The 27,616-nt window shown below is 34.7% G+C and overlaps 1 protein-coding gene across 1 annotated transcript in view; it reads left to right on the top strand.

Annotated features, from left to right (window-relative positions):
* The window catches only part of Lrp1b (LDL receptor related protein 1B), a 1,719,438-nt gene that overhangs the window by 1,117,801 nt on the left and 574,021 nt on the right, over positions 1–27,616 (top strand). The window contains exons 34-35 of the mRNA XM_052181021.1: positions 921–1,046; positions 4,124–4,255. Coding sequence (XP_052036981.1) covers positions 921–1,046; positions 4,124–4,255 — 258 coding nt within the window. The remainder of the gene's footprint in view (positions 1–920; positions 1,047–4,123; positions 4,256–27,616) is intronic.

Here is a 27,616-nt window from a genome sequence, read left to right as displayed (position 1 = left end):
GTTGTACTGATACATGTCTCAGTATGCTTTGAGAGGATCATTGGATTTACTGAACCTTATAGCAGAGTTCACGCCCATTAAGTAGCATTGCACATTGTTCTAGATCAATAAAAATGTTGTAAAAATGTGCTACTTAACGAACTTACAGGGCAGAATGTAAATTAGTTAATGTTATACTATGGATTTAATTATCCCATTGGGCTTAATGAACTCAATGAAAGATGTGTATAGGATGCAACCTGGGATTACCTTACTAGTATTTATCATTGTCATCATACAGGAATGAGCAATAAGGAAAATTAATATGTGAGTAAATTACATGATTCTTTTGGGTGCATTTCAAACATATTTTAGGAGAATTATGTTCATTGGAATACAGAAAATAACTTCTTTGCCTTTAACATTAAATTTATAACATGTATGCATGCACCTGTACTTTTAGAGGTAAGGCTACATTTGAGTCAGAAAGGAAACATTTCACTGTCATTTCTCTATCATCTTACAACATTCTTAAGGACCCTGAGAGCAGAGCATGATGGTATATGCCCTGAAAAGCATTATTTGAGAAGCTGAGGTAAGACAGTCAAGGGTTCTAGTCAGGCTGAACGTTATCTAGTTAGACATGTCTCAGTAATCAAAACACAAAAGCCAGAAATTAAAGTGTTAACGACAGTTTTTATGAAAAAAAAAAACAATTTCTTTTTGCTTTTTGAAATTACATTGAAGGCAGTTTATCGTTTTGAATGTCATTATAATCTCCCACTTTAACTTATTTGGAAGACTGAGCTGTCATATTCAACACACAGAAACTATATTTAGAAACAAATATCATTAATATTTGTTCTCATGATTGATACCTAATAAATCTGTTCTTTATGTTTTCTTTTTTTTGACATTTGTTCTGTTTTCCCTCTTTGCAGGCAGCAATTCTTGCCAAATAAACAATGGTGGGTGCTCTCAGCTTTGTTTACCAACATCTGAAACAACCAGGTCTTGCATGTGTACAGTTGGATATTATCTCCAGAAGAACCGCATGTCATGCCAAGGTATACACTCACAAGAACTTCACTGTGCTATGCTTACTGAATCCATCAGTAGATTCCACAGAGAGTTAAGTCAAGTACTGCCAGATACTAACTGGACAATTGCAAATTTATCTTATTAGGGCAATGATTTCAGTGATACCTCATTAAAGACTGAACAGACACTCTCTCTCTCTTACAATAGTTTGGAGTAAGTGTGAGCCTAAATTTGAGTTTGCCATGTGTTTTCTCATGTGTTTCTGCTATCAGTAGTTTCTGTATATCTGTCTGTCTGTCTGTCTGTCTGTCCATTAGTGCATCAGTCCATCTGTTGTTCTGTCCATCCATCTGTCTGTCATTCAGTTTATCTGTCTGTTCGTACCTAACAATGGGCTTTGTTCTGTTTATGGAAGAGTACAGAAAACATGGCACAGGAAAGGAATGAGAAGTATTTTTTGTTTTGTTTTGTTTTACAAAATCTATGAAGAGTTTCAGGGAAAGAAGTTACCTTGTTTATACCAATTGACCCAGAACAGCAGTCAAAAGACAAACCAATATTTTCAGCCTATATCTACTAGCTGCTTTTAACATTTAATTGTGATGAATAATTATTTTAAGTTTACTTTAAAACTTCAAACTTGATTAGCTGCTGCTTCTTGAAGAAGATTGTAACAACAAGAACAAGAGCATAGCAAGAACGAACACACACACACACACACACACACACACACACACACACGCACACACACACATACACACGTTATTCTGGATAAGAGGCATGTGGAAGAATTTTATTTCAGACTAAAACATCATTTAGTTTATGTTGCAAATGCTGATTATCTGGGAAGCCAAAAGCAAAGTAAGTTTTATTACTTTTTTCTTAATAGCAGTTAAAACTAGTAAGTAAAAATGCTGAATTCACATTAAGGAAACATAGTTCAATGATATCAAGGCTTTTATTGACTTGGTTATAAATACTTTCGGAAAAATCAATTCCAAAAAATAGTATGGCACTTAGCTGCACATACTGACATTTAATGGGTTAGAAATATTTGAAATAACACTTCTTTTTTTTAAAAGAATTTCTAATTTTTATTCCCTTCCTTCTTTCCTTCTTTTCTTTCTTCCTTCCTTTCTTTCTTCCTCCCTCCCTCTCTCCTTTCTCTTTCTTTCTTTTTTCTCATTCTTTCCTCCCTCCCTTCCTTCCCTCTCTCCTTCCCTCCTTCCCTCCCTCCCTCCCTTCCTCCCTCCCTTTCTTCCTTTCTTCTATCCTTTCTTCCTTTCTTTGTTACTTTCTTCCTTTCTTTTCTTATTGGAATGAACTTGTCACAGCCTTGGTATAGAGGACAGAAGACAAAGTGTGGGAGTGAATGCTCTCCATATGGATCCAGGGAACTCAGCTCAGTTCTTCAGCCTCAGTAGCAAGTGCCTTTACTTGCTCAGTTGTCTGGCCAGCCTAAGTGTTTGTAATTTTAAAAACAGATTTTGGCAATTGAAAAAAATAAAACTTTTAACCAACTTATTGGCTTCTATATTTAGCTCAAATTTGTTAAAACTGAAGTAAGCAACTGTGCTTGTTTAGGTGGGATATTTGCACAATTTGAAAACACTCCTGTTCATTTCTTCCAGTTACTTAGACAAAACATCACTGATACCTGGAGCTTTAGTTTTGCATATTTGATGGATAAGGGTACTTCTGGGAGAGAATTGTGTACCACCTTAAAGATTCCATGCTCTCTTTTCATTTCATAGTCAATTGATATGTTAGTTCACAAAATATTGGTTTATTTAGCTATATTGTGTAGCCAATAATAAGAACTAGGTTTTGGGGCTGGAGAGATGCCTTGGTGGTTAGGGACACTGGCTGCTCTTCCAGAGATCCTGAGTTCAATTCCCAGCAACTACATGGTAGTTCACGGTTATCTATAATATGATCTGATGCCCTCTTCAAACAAGCAGTTGTATATGTATATAGAGTATTCATATACATAAAATAAATAAATTAATGAACAAATTAATTAATTAAACCTAAAAAACAGTTTTATCTTGAAAGAATCCCCTATCCTATTTGAGATATATATAAGCCAGAGTTATGACTTTTTTCATTTGAAATAATATATGGGAATGGTTATTATTTAACGGCAATCTCTGTTGAAAGGATCTTGGAACATCGTGACTTACTTTCAACCTTGTAAATTGATGAAGTGGATCCATATCACCTAATTAACATAAAACTGAGGCACAAGAGCATTAGCTAAGATCAAGTTTTGTGATTTAGCAGTAAGAAGCATACATAAATATAGATAATTTTATTTTAATACTAGCTGTGTGTGAATGTAGTATGTATTTTCCAATATATTAGCAATTGTACAAGTGTTAGTATATAAACTTCTAGTAGTTAGATTATATTTATGTGCTTATTTTACAATAACATCTTTATATGTTCATATGTTTTTATGATGGTCAGAATGGGGAAAGCCAGGATGGGGAGACTGGAGTGGGTGTGTGGATGTAGCAGCATCCTCACAGAGGGAGGGAGAGAAGGGATGGGGAAGGAAGTTTCCTAAGGGGGAACTGGAAATGGGAAAACATTTGAAATGTAAATGAAGAAAATATCTAATGAAATAATGTATTAAGGGAAAAATTTAACAACTTATTACTTGGTCCATTTGAATCTAAAAGAATTAAGAAGCAGACTGTGTTCCCAAAAAACTCTGAATGTCAACTGCAACAATAATAGTGATGTAATTGTGCAATTAAAGCCATTACTTTCAGTAGCAAGTACATACTTACATTTTTCTATGAGGCCAGAGATTCTGGAAATGATTTTCTCATACCAAGGGCACTGCTGACAGAACCTTTCAGCTTCCCCCATCTGGCTCCTGAGATGGGACCTATGATCTATGAAATCCTTTGAGAGAATGCAGTTCACAAAAGAGTTTCAGGGCCTTGACTTATATACCTTTCAATCCTGGGATATATCTATACAACTATGTATGTGAAGCTAAGAAACATTCACAAATATAAATTAATATTCTAGAAATGACATGAATATATTGTTATGTGAAGTATTCATTTTAAGCTCTCTTTCCTCCATTTAGGTATAGAATCTTTTCTTATGTACTCTGTTCATGAAGGAGTCCGGGGAATCCCTCTTGAGCCACGTGACAAAGTGGATGCTCTGATGCCAATATCAGGGGCCGCTTTTGCTGTGGGGATAGATTTTCATGCAGGTAAGTAATATCATTATTAATTCACATATAATGCTCTTGTATGCAGAAAACATGATGTCAATATAACATTAAATCTGTACTTGTATAGAAAAGTTGATAATGAATTAATGATGATTTTTCAGTCTTTTAATAATTGTTCTAATTATATTTCATCTACCCTCTAAATGAAACCAAATAAACCTTTTTTTCCTAAATAGAAATTTTGATTTAGAAGTACATTTGTATACCATGACTGACAATTGATAATTTTGTTTCTTCAAATAAATAAAATGATATTTTACTTCTATCAAGTTATAAATATAAATATACCCCAAATAGAATACCCCAATCTACTGAATTCTTGAGGTAACATTGAAAATAGTTTCATAATGAATAATCAGTAGTAAGACATTTTCTATAACTTTTAATACAGTACGTGTGGGGAAGTAGAGTTGCTTTTAGAGTTGTAGTTTAGCAAATAATGAAAGAAAGTAGCTAGAGACCACCAGACTGCTGTGGGTGGCACAAATTAACCACAGGAAATTAATGGTAAATACTGTTGAATGTATTGAAGCCAACAAGTGGTGGGCAGGTAACTGCTAAAGTCACATGCAGCATCAATGGTAATGTGTCTTTGTCATCTGTTTACGATTTGCATTTATTATTCCACACTTAAGATTTTAATGTTATAAAAGAAAATTTGTTTTCCTCTCAACTAAGTTACATGGTTCCTGAGTTCATGGTTTGGTGTTGAAATACTAAGGCAGAATGCCAGTGTTTCTGTAATGTAAGCTTATCTAATATTGTGAAGCTAATAGCTCTTTGATTTATAAAGAATTCTTAGAATATTAAAAATAATCTTCAGCCTGAAAAGATGGTTAAGAATACCTGCTGCTCTTACCAAAAGTCCAATCCAGGTTCCATTGCAACAACCACATGGCAGCTCACAATTCTTCCTAACTCTAGATTCTTGCAATCTGACATCTTCTATGACTTCACAAGAACCAGCCTCATGTACATGCTGTATACCTATATGTAGATAAAACACTTATACACATAAAATACAGATGGTAAATCTTAAAAACAATTTAATCTCTGTTTATCAGCATATGGATTTCTACTGGTAATATTTTTCTCCCTTGCTGCAATAATTTATTTTCATTTTAAGTTTTTGAGAATCTTAAATTGATAAAAGGTAACTTTTCTGTTTTTTCTATCTTTCCTTATTATTATTAACTGTATTATTATTATTACCACTACTACTACTACTACTACTATTATTATTATTATTATTATTACTTTGGGTTTTGTTTGGATTTTTTTCTGACCTCGACCAGGCTGGCTTCAAATTCACAGAAACTGCCTGTATCTACCCCATGAATGCAGAGAGTAAAAGCATTTGTCTTTCCATCCAGGACAAAGTTGAAAAACAGTTATCTTAGACTAAATGCTTGGAATCACATGGACTGTAATGTCCTATGTTTAAAAAAATTATTTTCCTCATTTAAGTAAGTGTATGTATGTGAGCCTGAATGTATGTATATACATGTGTGTGTGAAATAACCAATGAAGCAGGAAGAGAACATTGGGACCTTTGGAACTGCATTTACAGGAACATGTAAGATTATGGACTCTAGTACTAGAAACTGAACCCAGGTCCTCTACCACATAGGTAAGTGTTCTTAACCACTGAGCCATTTTTGCAGCTTCAAAAATTCACATATTTTAGAAATGCTTTCTGCAAAAGGGAATTTCACAAAAAAATGGTTTGAGTAATATGGTAATGCTGCCAAAATCACATTATAATTTTTGACCCACCATTGATGAAACAACTTTATCTTTTATGGAAGAATTATTACCTTACATTGTATAACATATCTGGATTTTTATATACATGATTGTTTTAAATTTTTATTATATAATTCATTGAGTGAAAAACTAAAAATGTTTGACCATATGAAAGCTTTCATATGCATATAAAAATGTTAATTTAGAACAAGGTCTCCTGGTAGCTGATATTTCATACTTGATTATTTGAAAAACTAATTAATGAATTTTAAAATACATGACAAATTTCCATGAAACAAGTATTAAAAGTAAGAATATATTAATATTCTGATTCAGTCAATAACAAAATTTTTAAGAGTAAACTAATTTTTTGTAGCATTTAAATTCACTCTCTGAAGTTTTAAAGCCCTGAAAAGGTTAAATTTAAAGATCCAATATACTTTTCTTCATGGTTAATAAACATCTACTTTTTTATTAGTCAATGATTCTTCATATAATATTCATAAAATGTATTGAAGTATCTTTTCACCAAGAGAAAAAATTAGTTTCAGATAAAATTCTGTATTCTCTCTATTGAGTTAAGTAAATATTCAAAAATACTTGTTACTTATTTTTGGAAAGTTTCATACATTTTTACAATGTATTTTGAAAGAATATATCCATGATTACCCTCCTTCAACTCCTTCTTGTATTGCAAATTCCATCATCATCCCAAATTTATATCCTTCACTTTTTTATCTTATTAGTGCTACACATATGTTCCTAAGTATGCAAATATTCCTTGTTACATGGGAGTTTACAAACTTCCAGGTTTTATCAAAATGAACTCAACTTTCTTCAGAAACCATCAACTTCTAATGGCTCCTCTGCAAAAGTTGGAACTTTGGCGGACCCTTCTCACTTTGTGCTTGAATTTTGAATGGTTTGATCTAGTGCAATTAACGGCAAGTATTGTGGGGTGATGTGAACAACAACCATGCATTTGACAGCTCTACTGCTCAACTGTCAGCTCTCCCATTCTCTCCATACACTCTTCTTGATGTTCCTTGGACCTTGCCTGCAAGGGAGTGAGTTTAGATGATCCATGTACAACTGAACCCTTGTGGGTACACATACCTTGCACTTTGACCAGATATAAGCTTCTGCATTAACCTCTACCCACTTCAAAAAGAAGCTGAATGTCTGGAGTTCTTAAAAAAATATTTCACAAGACCATTTCTTCTAAAAAACATTTTTAGACTGATCACATAGGCACAGTGTTCAGAAATAATTATCTCTGACCTCAGCAAGAGGTACAAATGCAACTCTTGTTGTTAATCCAGATTGAGGTACTAATTTAATCTTGGCTTTCAATACAGAGGGTTCAAAATACAGAGATCAGTTAATGCCTAAAGGCGCCCTAGTCTACCAATGGAGAACTCAGATTCCAATGTCTATCTGAATCACTTATGAGCAATTTGGTTTCAGGCAAAGTATCTATCTGTGTATTTATCTATCTTTATCTCTCTACCTACCTGTCTGTCTGTCTGTCTGTTTGTCTGTCTGTCTGTCTCTATCTATCTATCTATCTATCTATCTATCTATCTATCTATCTATCTATCAGTTTCCCTATTTCTGATATATGCAGGAATGTTTACAGAGTACATGTAAACATTTGGCACAATATATATGATGGTTACATTTTATATTTGCATCAAACAAACAACATGCAAGTGCTTACATATAAAATGAGCAGCAAGATACTTGTTCTCTTTCTGATTCTATGTTTCTAATCAGCTCTTTGTATAGAATAGTAGGCATTTATTATTTGGAGCAACAGGAACTATTTAGGGATGATTTCTTTAATGAAGGTAAATATTACTACCCACCTATCACTATGTGGAGCAGATTCTTAAACATTAGGAAAACTACCATCTGTGAGTAATTCTGAAACAGCAGTCTCTAAGACCAGGGTAGCCAAATACAAGAAATACTAATAAGATAATGGTGCGGGTGAGAGGGTCATTGTTTCCAATAACTTCACATGACATTTGTGCTTCCAGGTACTGTCCAGTAGCCTTTATTTTCACAGCCTTCAGAAATATATTAGAATTAGAATGAGCCTCAGTGCTCCAGTTGTAGTATCATTGAAGACAATATACAAGACTTGTAACTTTGCAGAGAGAATTTGCTTCAGAATGGAAGAAATAGAAATAAGTGGATTATCCCATATACAGAGAGATAACAAATACTGTTTGGCTTGCCAATCTCTACCTACATTTTCTCAGAACAACGTTTATATGTTTCACAGCTACCACTTTTTCTAGTGTTGTCCCTACAGATAGTATATGTCTTTATCCACTATTTATTTTCTTAATAATTTAATAACCAATTCCTCTAAATTACCACCTTCTTCTCCTCCTCCTCCTGCTCCTCCTCCTCTTCCTCCTCCTCCTCCTCCTGCTCCTCCTCCTCCTGCTCTCTTCTTCTTCTTCTTCTTCTTCTTCTTCTTCTTCTTCTTCTTCTTCTTCTTCTTCTTCTTCTTCTTCTTCTTCTTCTTCTTCTTCTTCTTCTTCTTCTTCATTTTTGCAGAGAATAGATACTCAGAATACCAAGCTCAGCTACTAAATGTCATACATGGTCCTGCCCCAGTTGTTCTGTATTTGAGTTCTAGAATGCTGCTGTCAGTAAAACTCACTTCATGTTAATAAGTTAATGAAATTTCTAGGTGAATTGTGAAAACTTTTAGGTACCATGTATAATGAAAGAAGTGTAACACACATCAGGACTTTATAAGTTTAATTTCCTGTTCCAATGCGAATGAGTTGTGACACAATTTAGTCAATCCACAGGATACTGCCCTGATTTTCTTCTTCTCTAAGGTAAAGTACCAAGAATTTTTGCCACCATAAAGTAAATATGAATAAAAAACCTCAGATAAATGATATATTTTTTTAAGTAAAACAGGAAAAAGGTGGTCACCACTTTTTCTTCTCACGGGGCTCCCATCACTGATAGAGGGAAAATGGCTTGTTTAGTAGTTAGAGCAATTTTTGGGCATTGTTACATCACCATAATTTACAGGGATATATTTTAAAAACCTGTACCTTTCATAAGGATTAACAGATTTGATTTGTGCTGGCTTTAGTCCTAAAAATATTAAAGCATTTTTCAATGAAAGGTCTGTTTTCCAACAGACAAAGCTCTTCAGGTGACTAGCCAGTGAAGAAAGAAAACCCTGTGGCTAGATTTAAAATGTTCAAAGGAGTTTTTTATCTCTTCACTGGAAACGTCCCATTCTAGAGGGAGAAAAATGAGCTTTGAAAAATCTGTGCCTGCTGGGTGGCGTTCCTCCCAATGAATGAACATGGCATTTGATGCTTTAAAAGATATATTTTTGTCAGAAGAAAAGACTTCAAAACAAAATCCATCCCTCCACCCATTTTGTGATTCTTCAGTAAGGTGTACTCTGTTTCACCTCCTAGCCCTTTGGGAATATTTACAAGGCTTTGTGATAATAAACAATAGAATTCTCCTCAGAGAATGATGAATTATCTATACTTTCCAAGCCTGTACTCCTTCTAATAGTCTTTTTTGTTCTAATATCTGTCATCCTATTTAATTCAACAAATATTGATTACTATCTACTAGGTATACCACTTCACATCTGCTTTAATTTAACCACAAGATGAGGACCATTGATATGGGTGTCCTTTTCTTGCACTCATTGTGAGAAATAGTTTAGTGCCTTTTTGATAAGTCATATGCTGACCTACTGTGCTGGTGTGAAACACTGGCTCCTTCCCCATGGCTGGTTCAGGAAATGGACAAATGTGTCACTTGGCTGAGAGATGCTTCTAGTGAGGGGTGACTTTACAGGACATTTTGATTTTTGACCAGATTTTTGTGAGAGCATAGATCATCTATTTAAGAAAAGACTATAGGAGAATACTTGAGGAAATACCTAACCCTTTATACTTTGAGTATTTCCTATTTACACAAATAGTTTTCTTAGTCTTCCCCCATTTACATTTTTGACATTTTGTTGCTAGGAGAAAAGAAGCCTCTGATTTCTCTGTAGTTCTTTGTAGTGCTGCAGGTAACTAAAATGATGTATGACAGACAGGTCAGAGCCCTGCATAGGAGATCAGTATCTTCTTCCTAACTGTATCACTTATGCCATCTTATATTTATAACTGTTGAAACAAAATTTGGACAATTGCAAGTATTACTCAATGATATCACATCCTATTTCTATAAATTTGTACCAGTTGAATATGACATATTAATTTGATTTATGTACTAAGTCAGGTTTTTTTTTTAAACACTTTTAGTATATGAACAGGTAGATACATCTCAAGGGAGGATCTCTCCTTCCCTCTCTCCTCCCTCCTCCCTCCTTCCCCCTCCCTTCTTCTCCATCCCCCTCCATCTCCCCTCATTTCTCTGTCTCTCTCCCTGTTCTGTTATTGTTTTCTGTAGAAAGAATTTTTCTCATGTCAGAAATAGGCATAACTTAATAAACATAATACTGTTGCTTAAGGCCATTTTTTTCAATTTTAAGAAAACCGTTTTCTTTGGCTACAAAGTAAATTTTTAGAGCAGACTCTACTTCTTTGTGTTCTTATGACTGTGAAGCAAAACTATTTGTGTTATCATTTCAAACTTACTTCAATTACATTTTTAATGCATGTGAGTATTTTGTAAATAGTAAAATGCAATAAATCCTTCAAGGTATAGAATATTATTACCAGAAAAGAAAATGTCTGTAATTCTATTCAAAAGAAATTGTCATCATCCTCATATAGGCATGGAAAGATAAGCTAGTTATTAAAAATATCTTAGATACTCTGATTATTTCTAATCCACAAACATTTAAAAAATCAGTACTTATTAGTTATCAGAATTTGTTCACTCATGATAATCTAAAAATAAATCTCAGAAATGTACAATGGGGACTTGCTAAAAGCTTTTGAAAGCTTAATTGTAATCTCTGATATCTTCTTTATCACTGATTGAATATTGATGAACAACACATGAATAATCTTTGGAATTAAAGACTTCTCATGACACAGCTTTGGCTGGTTCTTGGAAAATCCGTGTGACAAGGGTTCTAGCCCTATCTTCCAAGTAAGCTGCGGAAGGTTCTTAAACAAACATAAACCTTTGTTTTCCCAGTACTTCTTTGCCTTCTCATCACATCTGAGCTGTGACCATCAAAATTCTGGTTATATTATTTCACAGTGAATTATTAGTAGGAAGTAGGGATTGACCTGCTTTCTGGATAACAATATTTGGCTGAGTAGTGCTCTTTTGCAACCACATTTCAATGTAGAGCATTACTATAGACAAGTAAAGAAAGACTTTTCAAAGAAAGCTTAATCTTTTGAACTTGTTTTTCAAGTGGTTTCCAAAACACTATCACATATACAATACACTGATGCCATCATTAACTTCTCAGCATCGTTGTCCTGACTACACACACATGTAAAGTGCTACTAGGAAATCTCATTGTTTTACAGTCAATGGTAATTTAAGCATTGTTCTGTGTAATTTCAGCCTTGCCAAAGTGCTTCTTTTCTCTATCCAATTTAAGAAAACCAAGGACATATTAGTCCATTTGTCTTTTTGACATCTTTTAGTTTAAGAAAACTAAAAGCTATGGTGCAGCTTCTGAGGGTGTTATCCATTATTTTTAATCAAGTAAAAGATGCTCTAATTAGAAGAGAAAAAGAGGAAATATTTCATTGACTTCAAACTATATGCTATGAATCTATCATTAATTTTATTTTGATCTTATTTTTTCAAAGGGCACAAATTAATAAATTCAGTTAGTTAAAAATGGAATAAACAACCAATTAATTCCACATGTTTGTGTGTGTATCATGTTTGCATGTGCATATGCATGAGCACGTGAGTGAGTGTGGTTTATGTGTGTGTGCACATGCGTGTATGTGTTTATAATGAGGTCTTAGCTGAAATAAAAATTTTTAGAAATGGACACTAGTATGCCACCTATCAGAAACTAGGAAGAATGAATTTTGAAAGAAGAAATTAAGATAACATCTCAAAATCCATATCTTAATATATTTTGAAAAATTATTACTACATTATATGTCACTTGATGTATTGGTATTATTTGATTTGTTAAAATAATATTTTAGGGCAGGAGGTATGTTTACTTTAAGAATGAAATCTTAGTGAAAAGATTGAGCTTTGGGAGAGTGGTTGTTGTGTGAAGATGAGGTCAAGTCTGACTTCTGAATTGTAACTTTGTTCCTAAGATTTACATCAAGATTGTAGTGTGAGATCGTGTCTCGTGTATGGAAGGACCCAAGTTTAATTTTCAGAACACAGAAACTAATGAAAAAAAGAAAAGAAATGAAGCATTAAAAGATGAGTGAAATAAGTATATACTATACAACACTCAGTCAGTCATTCCCAATTCAGTCACTGAGAGGCAACTGTGGGGTGCAGATGTTGAAGGAATGGCGACAGTTAAGTTAAGGGATTTCTACCAAACAGGAGCAGAAGAGAAATGGCACAGCAATATCAAAGGTGATCTAAGGAAATCATCATTATAATCTCTATAAATGGGAGAAGGAAGTAATTCCTGAAAGACCCCTCTGCCTATGTATTAGTCTTTGTACAACATTAACAGCTTAAAAGAAGAAACCTTTATTAATGGATCATTTCTGTGGATCAATTTAAATGGCTCTTCTGTCCTAATGGCTAGTTTGGTATTTTAAAACAAGGCTCAATTAGCTACGAACTGCCTGTAATCTCAACCATGTGGCTGTTTTTTGTTTGTTTGTTTTTTGTTTTTGTTTTTTTGATTGAGTTCTTCACTTGCTATTGAATAGAACATCAGTTTTTTTCTGGTCAACATCTTTGTTCCATACCTGTCTATGGTTTCATAACAGGAGACTAGCTAGGATGACATCTATTGAATACAGGAGAGGAGAGAAATGCCAAAGAAAGCCAGTCTTGTATAATTCAGTCTCAGAAGTTGTTTTCCACATTTGATAGACTCTACTTACTTGAAGCTAGTAATTAGACTCAGATTATCCCACAGAAGGGATGTAAAATTAGAATTTTCAGGAGCTGATGATCAAACAGGAGACACACTAAGGACTAAAGATGACTTATCACAGTATTAGAAGTTGTTCTGTTTATTATTCCTATGCAGAAGGCCTGAACACCGGTGGGTGCTTTATATTATCAGTGACATTTGTTAGGGTTTGGATCTGGAATGTCCCCAAAGGTTTACAGTTGAACATTTGGCCCTGATCAAGTGCTACTGTTTTGGAAGGTTGTGGAACCTTTGGCCTGTAGCACTTTGCTGGAAGACCCAGTCCACTAGGGGTAAAAGTTGAGGGTGAGAGCTCAGGTTTTCTTTTCAGTCTGCTGCCAATGTGTGAGTAAGATGCTCCAGTCCCATGTTACTCTGCCATGTAGTGTAGTGGCCTCTGCCAGGATGACCCAAATCCCTGAAAATATGAGCCAAGGCCATCATTTCCTCTTTGATTCTGGTATGTGTTTTTTCTCAGCAATAAAAAATTGTACCATGAACAATATTTCTAAATAAACCAAACTTTAGCCTTATTTGTATCACTATACCATGTTGAAACAGCCAAATAAAGGAATTCTTGAAATATATAAGAAGGAATGGATTCTAAAAAACAGCAATGTTAAAATGAAAGTTTGATAAAAGTTTGAAGATATCTTTCAATGTTTAGTGTTGAGAAAGTTAGAACTGAGCAGGCAGTAAGGGACTGCATTGGGAATCTGACTTAGTAGATTCATGGCCGTGCTGATCATGACATAAGGGAAATTCAACATTCCAGAGTACAATTTTCACTATCTGAAGTTAGCATTGGGTGTCCCAGTTGACAGGTTGCACATTAGCATCTAGTTAGTAGAGAACATGGAGCCTTTCTAAAATGTCCATGGCAGTGAGTGTCCCTCAAGTTCTATCTGTGCAAACAAACACCAGCACTGTGAAGGTTAAAAGGCCCTGCACAGGCCTCAGGAGCATAGATTCCAGGCAATGGATGTTTTATGCCCACCATCTCCCTGTCTTTTGATTTAAGTTATTATTCTTAATTAGGACCAAGCCTTTTAAAGTCCTACATTTTCTTAATTTGCTTTTGTCTACTATTTCAGAAAAATTATTTCAATAAAAACTAGCAACCTTTGTCTTACCACTTTCAGAATTGGATCAGAATCTGGAAGAGTCTTCATAGAGTAACTCAGATCCTAATTGTAACTCTCACATGAGGCTCTTTAAGAAAAATGATTTCAAGAAATTACTATCTGTGTGTATCATTGTCTGGGAATATGGAGATGTGTGACAATTGCTAGTGCGAATAATTGTTTCACTGTCACCAAGAGAGGCTACATGTTGCTGAATAAGCTTTTTTTTTTTTAATCTCCCCACCTCCCTCACCCTTCTGAGTTAGCTTTAACTGTATTTGTATTGAGTTCCAATGTTACTTCAAGATCCTTTGTTCAATCGCTTCTCGGCCTTTTGGCTAAGATCGAGTGTAGATCCTTTGTTCAGCTTTGTAGACAAAGAGAGCTAAGTGCCAAGCACCCTGTAATCATCACCAATACTTTATGCCTGCATCTCGGCAAGAGTTCCCAGAAGGGTATGCTACCTCCAATTGCTCTCTGTTGCTGAAGCATCTCCTCATGAAATACTGAATTATTGAGAAAACAAAATTGGTTTCTTCAGTTTAGAAATCAACTTAATTTACTTGTTTATTGTTCATTTTGCTGAATGGTAAATGGAAGGTGATAGCAATAAATTAAGAAGAATATAAACTATAGTGTGGTTGTCAAAATATAAGAAAGTGGAAGAGATTGCTTATGGTTTATGAATCTATATCTGTGAGGCATTGTAAACAGTCAAGATGAAAATAATACCTTCGGTTGTTAACAATCTGGATCTTTTCTGCATTATCAGCTGCTCATACTCCAGTACTGACAGCACAAGGGCCAGTACCCTACAGGCTGTTGGTAAGGAATATCTCTTTTATAATCAATAATTCTTACTATGTATGTGAGCAAAATCAGAGTTAAACTGGCTTTGTCCATTAATATGCTCTGCTCATCAGCAAAATACTAAGAGTGAGATACTGGTACTTTTTTTTTTGCTTGTATATATGACATTAAGATAACGAGCAAACTTACATATTTATCATAGATATCAGTCTAACTAAATTTGAAAAGTTAGGTAATCAATACCAAGTGAAAGCATTTACAATTTTCATTTTGTTTCTAGAGCATCTCACTCTGACCAGTGGAGAATAGAAATCCTTAAATTGACTAGTGATTTCTATTTACAGCAATATTTAAAATGTATTTATTATTATAACTTTCCAGATATACTATTTTAGATATACTATTTTGGTAAAGCAATTGATTCTTGTAGTTCATTTGGCTTGGATTTTAATTTAGAGATAAAACAAAAGGATACTAGTGAGTATATTTGCATAGCCAATTATTTGTAATGCTCAGAGAAGCCTTATAATTCAAAATAATAATGATTCAATAAAAATGCAGCTATTTATCAATGGAATCATCATTTAAAGTAATTAAAATAATCTGGTGAGGTAATAATGATTACTTCAGCCATCACCTCCTTAGGGCAGATTCAGTCTATATTTGAATATATATTCATCTAAAATTATGTGATTAAAGTTATTGGACAGTTGAAAACTTATGAAAGAGAAACAAATAAAGAGTCTACTAATACTTTTATTCTACATTGTACACAACTATTAAGTTTAAGTTTTTGGCACATTAGTGCTTTGCTGTTTTCCTAATATCATTTTATCTTGTTCCTTTTAAATATTCTAACATGACACTTTTCTATCCTTTCATAAATAATTTGCAAATATTATTTCCATTATAAATACATTATTCATGGATGAATAAATGCTGGGAACTGGTGGTACATGCTTATAATCCCAGCACATGGGAGACAAAGACAGGCAGATGGCTGAATCTGAAGCCAGGTTTGTTTACAGAAGGATTTTCACAACTGTCAGGCCTACAGAGAAAAATCCTATCTTGAAAAAATAAAAACAAAACAAAAAAACAATAACAACAACAAAAGCATGAGCTAGAAGAAGAAAAGTATGTTTTATATACTTTAAAATACTTTTTATTTTAAAATTCTGTTTGTGTGTGTGTGTGTGTGTATATGTGTGTGTATGTGTGTGTGTGTGTGCATGTGTGTGTGTCCTGCATGTGCATACAAGTACCAATGGAATCCATAAGAGTATGATGAATCCTCTGGACCTGGATGCACAGGCAGCAGTGATCTCCACAATATAGATGCTGGAAGCTGAACTCAAGTCTTCTATAAACCACTCTGTAGACCCCAATATGGTAAGTAATATTTCCTAGAGTTTGATTGTTTTAGTGCATAATTCTATCAAACCTTCAAAGAATACCTAACACCAATACTCTTCAAACTATTCCACAAACAGAAACAGAAGGAACACTACTCAACTATGAAGACACAGTCATTCTGATACCAAAACCACACAAAAATCCAACAAAGAGAACTTCAAGCCAATTTCCCTTATGAATATCGATGCAAAAATACTCAATAAAATTCTTGCCAATCGAATCCAAGAATACATCAAAATGATCATTCATCGTGATCAAGAAGGCTTCATCCCAGGGATGCAGGGATGGGTTAATATACAGAAATCCATCAATGCAATCCACTACATAAACAAACTCAAAGAAAAAAAAACTACATGGTCATTTCATTAGATGCTGAAAAAGAATTTGACAAAATTCAGCATCCTGTCATGCTAAAAGTCTTGGAAAGAATAGGAATTCAAGGCCCATACATAAACATAGTAAAAGCAATATACAGCAAACTGGTAGCCAACATCAAACTAAATGGAGAGAAACTTGAAGCAATTCCACTAAAATCAATGAGTAGACAAGGCTGCCCTCTCTCTCCATGTCTTTTCAATATAGTACTTGAAGTTCTAGCTAGAGCTATTAGACAACATAAGGAGGTCAAATGGATAAAAATTGGAAAGGAAGAAGTCAAACTATCACTATTTGCAGATGATATAGTAATATATTTAAGTGACCCAAAAAATTCCAACAGAGAACTCCTTCAGCTAATAAACAACTTCAGCAAAGTGGCTGTTTATAAAATCAACTCAAGCTAATCAGTAGCCTTCCTAGACTCAAAGGATAAGCAGGCTGAAAAAGAAATTAGGGAAATGACACCCTTTACAATAGCCACAAACAATATAAAGTATCTTGGTGTGACTCTAACCAAACAAGTGAAAGATCTGTATCAGAAGAACTTCAGGTCTCTGAAGAAGGAAATCGAAGAAGACTTCAGAAAACGTAAAAATCTTCCATGCTCCAGGATTGGCAGGATTAATACATTAACAATGGCCATCTTGCCAAAAAAAATATACAGATTCAATGCAATACCCATCAAAATCCCAACTCGGTTCTTCATATAGTTAGAAAGAGCAATTCTCAAATTCATCTGGAATAACAAAAACAACCAGGATAGCAAAACTATTCTCAACAGTAAAAGAGGAATCGGTATCCCGGACCACAGGCAGTACTAAAGAGCAATAGTGTTAAAAACTGCATGGTATTGGTACAGTGACAGGAAGGTAGATCAATGGAATAGGATTGAAGATCCAGAAATGAACCCACACACCTATGGCCACTTGATCTTCAACAAAGAGGGTGAAACCATCCAGTGAAAAAAAGATAGCCTTTTCAACAATTGGTGCTGATTCAACTGGAGGTCAGCACGCAGAAGAATGCAAATTGATCCATTCTTATTTCCTTGTATTAAGTTCAACTCTGAGTGAATCAAGGACCTCCACATAAAACCAGATACATTGAAACTAATAGAAAAGAAACTGAGGAAGACCTTTGAGGACATGGGCACAGGAGAAAAGTTCCTGAACAGAACACCAATAGCTTATGCTCTAAGATCAAGAATTGTTATATGGAACCTCATAAAATTGCAAAGTTTCTGTAAGGCAAAGGATTCTGTCAAAAGGAAAAAACGGCAACCAACAAATTGGGAAAAGATTTTCATCAACCCTACATCTGACAGTGAGCTAATAATATCTAGTATGTACAAAGAACTCAGGAAGCTAGACTCCAGAGAACCAAATATCCCTATTGGAAAATGGGGTGCAGAGTTAAACAAAGCATTTTCACCTGAAGAACTTCAAATGGCTAAAAAGCACCTTAAGAAATGTTCTACATCATTAGTCATTAGGGAAATGCAAATCAAAACAACTCTGAGATTTTAATTCACATCAGTCAGAATAGCTAATATTAAAAACTCAGGAGACATAGGTGTTGGTGAGAATGTAGAGAAAGAGGAACACTTCTCCACTGCTGGTGGGAATACAGGTTGGTACAACCACCCTGGAAATCAGTCTGGCGATTCTTCAGAAAACTGGGCATGACACTTCCAGACGTCCCTGCTATACCACTCCTGGGCATATACCCAGAGGATTCCCTGACATGCATTAAGGACAGATGTTCCACTATGTTCATAGCAGCCTTATTTAAAATAGCCAGAAGCTGAAAATAACCCATATGTCCCTCAATGGAGGAATTGATTCAGAAAAGGTGGTGTATTTACACAATGGAATACTACTCAGCAATTAAAAATAATGAGTTCGTGAAATTCTTAGGAACTCGAAAATATCATTCTAAGTGAGGTAACTCATTCACAAAGGAACACATGGAGTGCAGTCACTGATAAGTGGATATTAGCCCAAAAGCTCTGAATACCCAAGACATATCTCACATATCAAATGATTCCCAAGAAGATGGAAGGAGAGGTCTCTGGTCCTGGAAAGGCTTGATGCAGCATTGTAGGGGATTACCAGGACAAAGAAGTGGGAGGAGGTTGATTGGGGAATGGGCACAGGGAAGAGGGCTTATGGGAATAATGTGGAGGGGGAACCAGGAAAGGAAAAATTATTTGGAATGTAAACAAAGAATATAGAAAATAAAAATAATAATAAATTAAAAAAAAAGAATTTCTCTATGAATCCCTCTCTGGCTTGGAACTCTCAGAAATCCCCCTGTATCTGGCTTGCCAGTGCTGGGATTGAAGGCATGTGCCACCCTTGCCCAATTATCAAAAATGTTGGTCCTTCAGGTTATTTAAGTTGACTTTATTGGTATGTTTGCTATGAATCTGCAAAGTTAAAAAGTAGAGTTTTCTTTTCTTGTACAATTTTTTTTTTGTAAGGACCCACATATTCTCTAATTTGTTTCTTTAAACTGGTCCACAACCAACAGTACATGCCGGCTGTTCTGAATCTATTCATAGTTGTCCAATTTCACCATTATTTACTCTGAGACCATCTTCACAGAAAACCCATGTGACTTAAGCCATTCAGGCTTTGTAACTTTTTTGTGAAATAAATATGTAGATGTGGGTAACATTTTATTTATATATTTTTTCAGTTGATGTAAAGTAGGCTTTGGCATTACTTTTTACTACTATAAGGGCAATAGGTATATTTATTTATAGGAAAAAGTATGGTAAATCAGTTTTAACATCTATTGGTCCTATATGTATGTATGAATATGCCTGATAGGTCATAGAGAAAGGGCATATGTAACAATTTAAAAACTTTAAAGAGCTATTTTCTAAAGTAGTTGAATGATTTTGGATTTCTTCTGGAAGATAAAGGAGGTTCCAGTATCTTCTCTGGTGTAATGGTCTCATTTGATTGTGAAGATCCTAGCAGGTGTTAGTAACTCATTATATGGGTTTACTGTGCATTCTCCATTGCCTGCATTTGTTGAACATCTCTTCCTGAGCTTATTAGCTTAGAGAGCAAGAGGTAGTTTCAAATCTCCACTCCTTTATTCTTCCTCTTTTTTCTTTCCTGTGCCCCCTCCTCTTCTCCTTAGTCTTCTCCTCTTCTACCTCTACTGACTGCTCCTCCTCCTGTTTTTCTTTTTTGACACATTGTACTGACTTTAAGGCCGGTGATAAAACCAGCTAGAGATTGTATCTTTGCCCTGTTCTGTCTCTAAGGAGTAAACCAATGCTTCTTCACTTGTTCTATGATGTTAAGGGTTACATCTTGTTCTGAATACATGGGAAAATACAGCCATTGTTTTTAAATGTTTTTAATCCAGTCAATGTACTTTGTGAATCCAAGGAAGATCTCTCTTCTTAATTTGTTTTTTTTTTAATTTTTTATTTATTGAAAAGGGAAATAAAAATACTTTATGATAAAATTAAAGATTTACATGGAAAATAGTTCAGATAAACATGTTAAAATTGACAATTTTCATGGAAAATTAAATAGTAAAGTGGTAGACATGTAAAACATTGCTAAATTAATTGAAATATGGGATAGAAACCTTTTATGATAGAATTAAAGATTTATGTGGAAAATATTTCTGATAAAATTGTAGAAAAATGTAGAGAAACATGTTAGATTTGAGGATTATCATGGAAAACTTTATATATATAATTATAGGTATAAAAGTATTCCTAAGTTGATTGAAAGTGGGATTATAAACATTTTCTGATAAACTTGAAGATTTACATGGAAAATATTTCTGAAAAAATTGAAGAAATATATAGAAAAACATGTTTAAATTAAAGATTATCATGGAACTTATATAGATAAAATAATATAAAATAATAGGCATAAAGATTATTCTAATTTGATTGAATGTGGAATTATAAACATTTTCAGATAACATTGAAGATTTACATGAAAAATATTTCTGGTAAAATTCAAGAAATAAATAGACAAACACGTTAAAATTGACTATATCATGGAAAATTTTACATATAAAATGATACATATAGAAACTTTTTCAAGTCAATTGAAGGTGGACTTAGAAACATTTGTGATAAAATCAAAGATTTACATTGAAAACATTTCTGATAAAATAGAGGAAGTATATAGAAAGACAAATTAAAATTTAAGACTATCATGAAAAATACTGCAGATAAAATAGTAGATATAAAAGGTACTAAATTAATTAAAAGGGGAATTATAAATATTTTCTGATAAAATTGAAGATTTACATGAGAAATATTTCATTAGTCTATGTCTTTTTACTAGGGAGTCGAGTCCATTGTTGTTAAGAGATATTAGGGAATAATTATTATTGCTTCCTTTTATTTTTTATGTTATTCTTATGTTTGTGTGGGTATCTTCTTTTGCATTTGTTGGAAAAAGATTACTTTCTTGTTTTTTCTAGGATGGAGTTTCTCTCCTTGTGTTGACATTTTCCACCAATTATCCTTTGTAGGGATGGATTTGTGGACACAGATTGTATAAATTTGGTTTTATCATGGAATAAATATCTTGGTTTCTCCCTCTATGATGATTGAGAGCTTTGCTTGGTATAGTAGCCTGGGCTGGTATTTGTGTTCTCTTAGGGTCTGTATGAGGTCTGCCCAGGATCTTCTAGCTTTCATCATCTCTGGTGAGAAGTCTGGTGTGATTCTGATAGGTCTGCTTTTATAAGTTACTTGCCCTTTTTCCCAGACTGCTTTTAATATTCTTTCTTTGTTTAGTGAATTTGGTGTTTTAATTATTATATGATGGGAGGACTTTCTGCTCTGGTCCAGTTTGTTTGGAGTTCTGAAGGCTTCTTGTATGTTCATGGGCATCTCTTTCTCTAGGTTAGGGAAGTTTTATTCTACAATTTTGTTGAAGATATTTACTGGGACTTTAAGATGTAAATCCTCAATCTTTTCTATACCTATAATCCTTAGGTTTGGTCTTCTTATTGTGTCCTGGAGTTGCTGGATGTTTTGGGTTACCAGCTTTATGCATTTTTCATTTTCTTTGACTGTTGACTCAATGTTTTCTATGGTATCTTCAGCACCTGAGATTCTTTCTTCTATCTCTTGTATTCTGATGTTGATGCTTATATCTATGACTCCTGAATTTTTCCAAGGTTTTCTATCTCCAGAGGTGTCTCACCTTGTACTTTCTTTATTGTTTCTACTTCTACTTTTAGATCCTGGATGATTTTGCTCAGTTCCTTCACTTGATTGTTTATGTTGTCCTGCAATTCTTTAAGGTATTTTTGTATTTCTTCTTTAAGAGCTTCTGCCTTTTGACTCATGATCTCCTCTATTTCTTTAATGGATTTTCGTGTTTCCTCTATAAGGGCTTTTACCCTTTGACTGATGTTTTCCTGTGTTTTTTTTAAAGGGAGTTAAGTCTTTCTTGAAGCTCTCTATAAGCAACATGAAATATGATTTAAAATCCAACTCTTGCTTTTCTGGTGTGTTGGTGTATCCTGGACTTGCTGTGGTGGGAAAACTGGGTTCTGATGTTGCCATGTTGCCTTGGTTTCTGTTGGTAGGTTTCTTGGGCTTGCCTTTCCCCATCTGTATTTCTGGTACTAGTTGGTATTATTGTGTCTGCCTGAAGTTTGTTCCTCCTGTGGGCATGTAAGCCTGTGTCCTTACTCCTCTGAGTTCAAAAGTGAAAGCACTTCTGGGAGATCTCTCTCCTGGCCACCTGTGCCCAGAAGGCTGTGGAGTTTACCAGGGCTCCCTGGTGCAAATGGCAGCTGGAAGACTTCTGTCTCAACTGTTCCACTGACCTTAGGCCCTGTGTGCTCCTAGCAGGTCTCCTCCAGAGAGAAATTGGAGATCTTACCTCTGTGCTCAGAAGTGAAAGCACTGCTGGGAGATCACTCTCTCCTGGTGGGCTATACACAGAAGGCTGTGGAGTCTCTAGGCTCCCTTGTGCAAATGGTGGTGTGCTCTTCTTAATTTGTTGAGGAGTAATTATATATATTTTTAAATGTCATTTGAGATGAGATCTTACTCTGTCTTCAGGCTGGCTTCCTCCTGCCTCAGCCAATACAGCTATCCATCATAATACAATACACTTTTTTTTATACAAGATAATATGTGTAATATTTCATGCTCCAAACTGAGATTAGTAATTTTGGGTCTTCTTTTATTTTATCTTAGTGGATCAAGCTAAAGTTTTGTATAACTTTGTGAGCTGTTCAGTAGGCTGTGGTTTTACTGGTATTCTCCATTGTTTTCTTCCATATATTTAAAAATAAATTACTCTAATTTTAAGACTCTACCTCTTCTATTTATTTTGGAGTTAGTTTGCAAGCTTGGAGTTATAACTATTTTTTATCATATTGAAGATAGACTGTCAAACTATGGACTTCTTCTTAGAAATATTTAAACTGAGTCTTTCCAGAACAAGGGGCCACTCTTCCTTTCTTCTTGTACCTCATTTGATGTGTGGATTATGTTTTGGGTATTCCTGTTTTCTAGGTTAATATCCACTTATTAGTGAGTGCATACCATGATTCACCTTTTGAGTCAGGGTTACCTCACTTAGTATGATGTTCTCTAGCTCCATCCATTTGCCTAAGAATTTCATGAATTCATTGTTTCTAATGGCTGAATAGTACTCCATTGTGTGGCAAAACCAGAACGGGAAAGTGGGAAGGGGTGGGTGGGAGGACAGAGGGAGAGAAGGGGGCTTGCGGGACTTTCGGGGAGTGGGGGACTAGAAAAGGGGAAATCATTTGAAATGTAGATAAAAAAATTTATCGAATAAAAAATATATATATCGGGAAAAAAATAAATATTTAAACTTCATTTTATCAGTTTGGTTATAAGTCCTAACTTTAATTAATCTAAAATTATTTTCTAGTACTCTTTTTGATTTCCTATATAACCCTCATTTATTAAAAATAATGTTCCATAATTTCCTTTTTTGAAAACATATTATGTCATCAATCCACCTTCTCCATAAAATCATATACTAATTGATTGCAATCCAAATTTTTAAAAATATTTTATATGCATGAAGTCTCTGAAAATAGGAAAGTATGCATTCAGGAAAGGCATTACATTTGTGACAAGGTGACAGCAATGTTGGCGCAGAGGGATGAATTGGTGGTATACTGACAGATGTAGGGCAAGACAGGCCCTCTGTTTCAGTCTAAACAGTGAAATTATGTCACTTATCCTGCTGTCAAAACCCAGAAAATGAGTAATACCAGTAGTGAACTGGAATATACATCATGCACTGGTCATGATCTGTCAGTCCAGAGTCATCAGTTTTAACAAGTGTACCACTTTAGTGTTGAATTTTTGTTGTGAGTGAAGTTTGTGCATGTTAGGCTCTGGAAGACATCCATTTTCTCAGAGTGTGCTGTAAACTTACAGCTTGTAAGGCAAAGTCTGTTTTAAAAAAGATTTGATTCAGTTGTGTAACAAAATTATTTACAAATTAACATGTAAAGAAGCATCACACTTTTGTTTACTGTCATTCAAGTTAGTAGTGTTCTATTTATAAGTTATAGAAACTCTTCCCTAGCACCTAGACTCACAGAGACTTGAAGTGCTAGGAGAGGAGAAATACCAAGATGGGGCCCACCCACCTGAGAGGAGAAGGGGAGGGAGAAATGGCAAAGAGTGTGTGTGTGTGTGTGTGTGTGTGTGTGTGTGTTACTAGGAGGTAGGGGCAGTGAGCAGGATATAAAGAGAATGAGTAAAAAAAATTATCGGAGGAAAAGGCAATGGAGAGAAGGGAAGGATTTTTGTGTGTGTGTAGTAATTGAATAAGTAAAAAAAATTAATTAAATTAAAAAAAGTTTCTATATGATATTCTCTGCCCTCTTCTAAGTAGTGAAAATATGGGTCTCCCATAGTATTATCAGTAGCTGTACTTTCTTTATTAATTATTGTTCTGAGATTCTTAGCTTAGAAATATCATAATAGCAATATTTCAGACAGAAAAAAATTTTAATTTCATAAACAGAGCAGATTTAATACAATGTAAAATTCTTTCTCTAAATAGGGAATAGTTTTCATTGATGAATTTGGAAAAAACAAAATCTAATTTCCTTAAGAGAGAAAGTCTATCTTCTCAAAATAGGCTTTATTTTTTTTCTTGGAGTTAAAATGAATACTTTGTATGGAATTTAAAAGTAAGATTATATTTCCAAATATCTTAGAAATTATGGCAAAAATGAGAAACACTGCTTGGTGTGATGGCTATCCAAAGACTTTTTGAGCATTCATTTTTCTTCAGAGTTAAAAATTTAAGTTCATTTGTTGCTATACTTATTTCTATTCTATAATGTTTGTGGTGATTTCCATGTCAAGTAATGTGCAGAGGTGGTGATTGTGCAGGCAAAATTATGTTTACATTTTGGTCAGAGCTGTGTTTGGGATTCAACTTACCAGGAGGAGAAGCTTCTTCCAAAGACACACACATTAGGATTGTTTAAAACTCTATTCACATAAATGTCATATTTGCATATTTGCACCTAGATTTCAAGAGTTTGCAGAATCAATTGAAAATTCCTGCCATGTTTATATCATTTTCCTTTTGTGTGAAATAACAGAGTAGCAATAAAACACTTGAGGTATTTTTTTGTCACATTAGCCATTAAGTTACAAGACTGACATTGCTAAGAGATGTGCCCTTGTGCTGTAGCCTTTTGAATCTGAGTTTCAACTTGCAATCTGTCTACTAGAAGAATGAGGACCAGCTGGTATGCATGCTTTTCTTAATGAACTCACCATATTGTAAAATCATTCACATACAGAAAGTGTTCTTAAACCATTTTGCTGGGAGAAACATGCTTTATGAACAGGCTAGTAACAATAATATTGAAATCACTCGTACCAAGACAAATCTAACTGCTGAAGCAAGGTATAGTATTTAAATGTGCGTGGCTATGCACATATGTACATTTCCTTACATGTGCTTTCTACATCCCATTTCAATGTGTTCACTGTCATTGATCTATGTAGTCTTCTAAATCGTCAAGCAAATTAACTTTGCTTATTAACATTTTTTTTTACCACCAGTAACTGATTATTTTAAAACTATTACTTGGTTGGTATCAGATACATCACTAAGAAGAATATAGCCATACTTCATTATTGTGACATGGATTAATAGTATAGCAATAAAAGAATTTAAAAAGTCCTAGTGATAGTAATGTGTTAACAGCTCATGCTATCACATCTGGTGTTCCAAATGTAAATGAGCCATGATAATAATTATGTTGTTGAACAGAAAGACTAAATGGGACGGAACAATCAACCTGCCCTAGGTCCTAGAAATTGTGCACTTTGAAAATAGTCTTGCATTTGCAATCACAAATACTCTTAGATACAGGGAAAAAATGTTGTTGTTTACAAATTTAAATGCTTTATACAGACCCAAAGATACATATTCTCTGAAGTCCTCCATAATTCCAGAATATTAATAGTGCATGAGCTGCCTCAGGACTCTTCAAAGACAATCATGTTTCATTTAACTGCGGACTTACAGGCTTTCAGATTTGACACCACCACAAAAAAGATCTATTCCCACCTGATTCGTTTTTATGAGAGATGTGGGGGAGAATAGCATACTGACTAGTCTGCTAGCTCCTATTTCTCATGCTCATGCAAATGTGGGTGCACCTTGTTCCTTCCACTGGCTAGGCTGTGCTACAGACTTCACAGGAAAGTGTTGTAAAAGCTTTTCAGTTTCTAAATTGCTCTCTCTCTCTCTCTCTCTCTCTCTCTCTGTCTGTCTCTCTCTGTCACACACAAACACACACACACACACACACACACAAATATATTTAATTTAATTTTTTAACTATTCACTTTACACCCCACTCCTTGTCCTCTCCTGGTCACTCCCTCCCACAATCCTCCCATCCTTCTTTCTCCCCTTCTCCTCTGATCTGGTGGAGCCCCCCTGGTATTCTCCAACCCTGGTACTTCAAGTCTCTGCAAGGATAAGTGCTTCCTCATCCAATGAGGCAAAATAAGTATAGCTAGAACATATCCCACATAAAGACAACAATTTTTGGGATAGCCCTGGATCCCGTTGTTCAGGACTCATATGAAGACCAAACTGCCCATATGCGACATATGTGTGAGGAGACCTACATCCAGCCTAGGTCTGGACCTAGGTATATCTTTTGGACAATCCTAGGTATATCTTTTGTAGGTGTTTCAGATTCTGAGACACCCCAAGGGACCAGGTTAGTTTGACTCTCTTGTTCTTCCTGTGAAGGTACTATTCCCTTCGGGGCTTGCAACCCATCCTCCTATTCTTTCATAAAATTACACATGCTCTAACCACAGTTTGGCTGTGGGTCTCTGTATCTGTCTAAATCATCTGTTTTGTGGAGCCTCTAAAAGGACAACATGCTTCTGTCTGCAAGTATAACAGTGTATCATTAATAGTGTCATGAATTGGTGTTTGCCCATCTGAATTCAAATTGCGCTCCATCCCCTGTACTTACATTTTGTGTCCAAAGGAAACGTTTTGTCTTGAATGGTTTGTGGGTTAGTGTCTCTATTGCTCCATCAGCATACTTGCCTCACTACAAGAGGTAACCCCTTCAGGTTCCATATCTCCAATGTTGTGAGTCCTAGCTGAGATCACCTCCATTGATTCTTGGGTGCCTCCCTTATCACTGGTCTCCTTCATTTCATGGAGATGCCCTGAGTTAACAAATCAAAGCAACTCTGAGTCTCAACCTTACACTCACCAGAATGTCTAAGATCAAAACAATCTACTACATGTACCTCAACCG

This window comes from Apodemus sylvaticus, chromosome 5 (genome assembly GCF_947179515.1).
Source record: "Apodemus sylvaticus chromosome 5, mApoSyl1.1, whole genome shotgun sequence".
Classification (NCBI taxonomy): Eukaryota; Metazoa; Chordata; class Mammalia; order Rodentia; family Muridae; genus Apodemus; species Apodemus sylvaticus.
The sequence above is the reverse complement of the archived record's forward strand: the minus strand, read 5'-3'. Positions and strand labels throughout refer to the sequence as shown.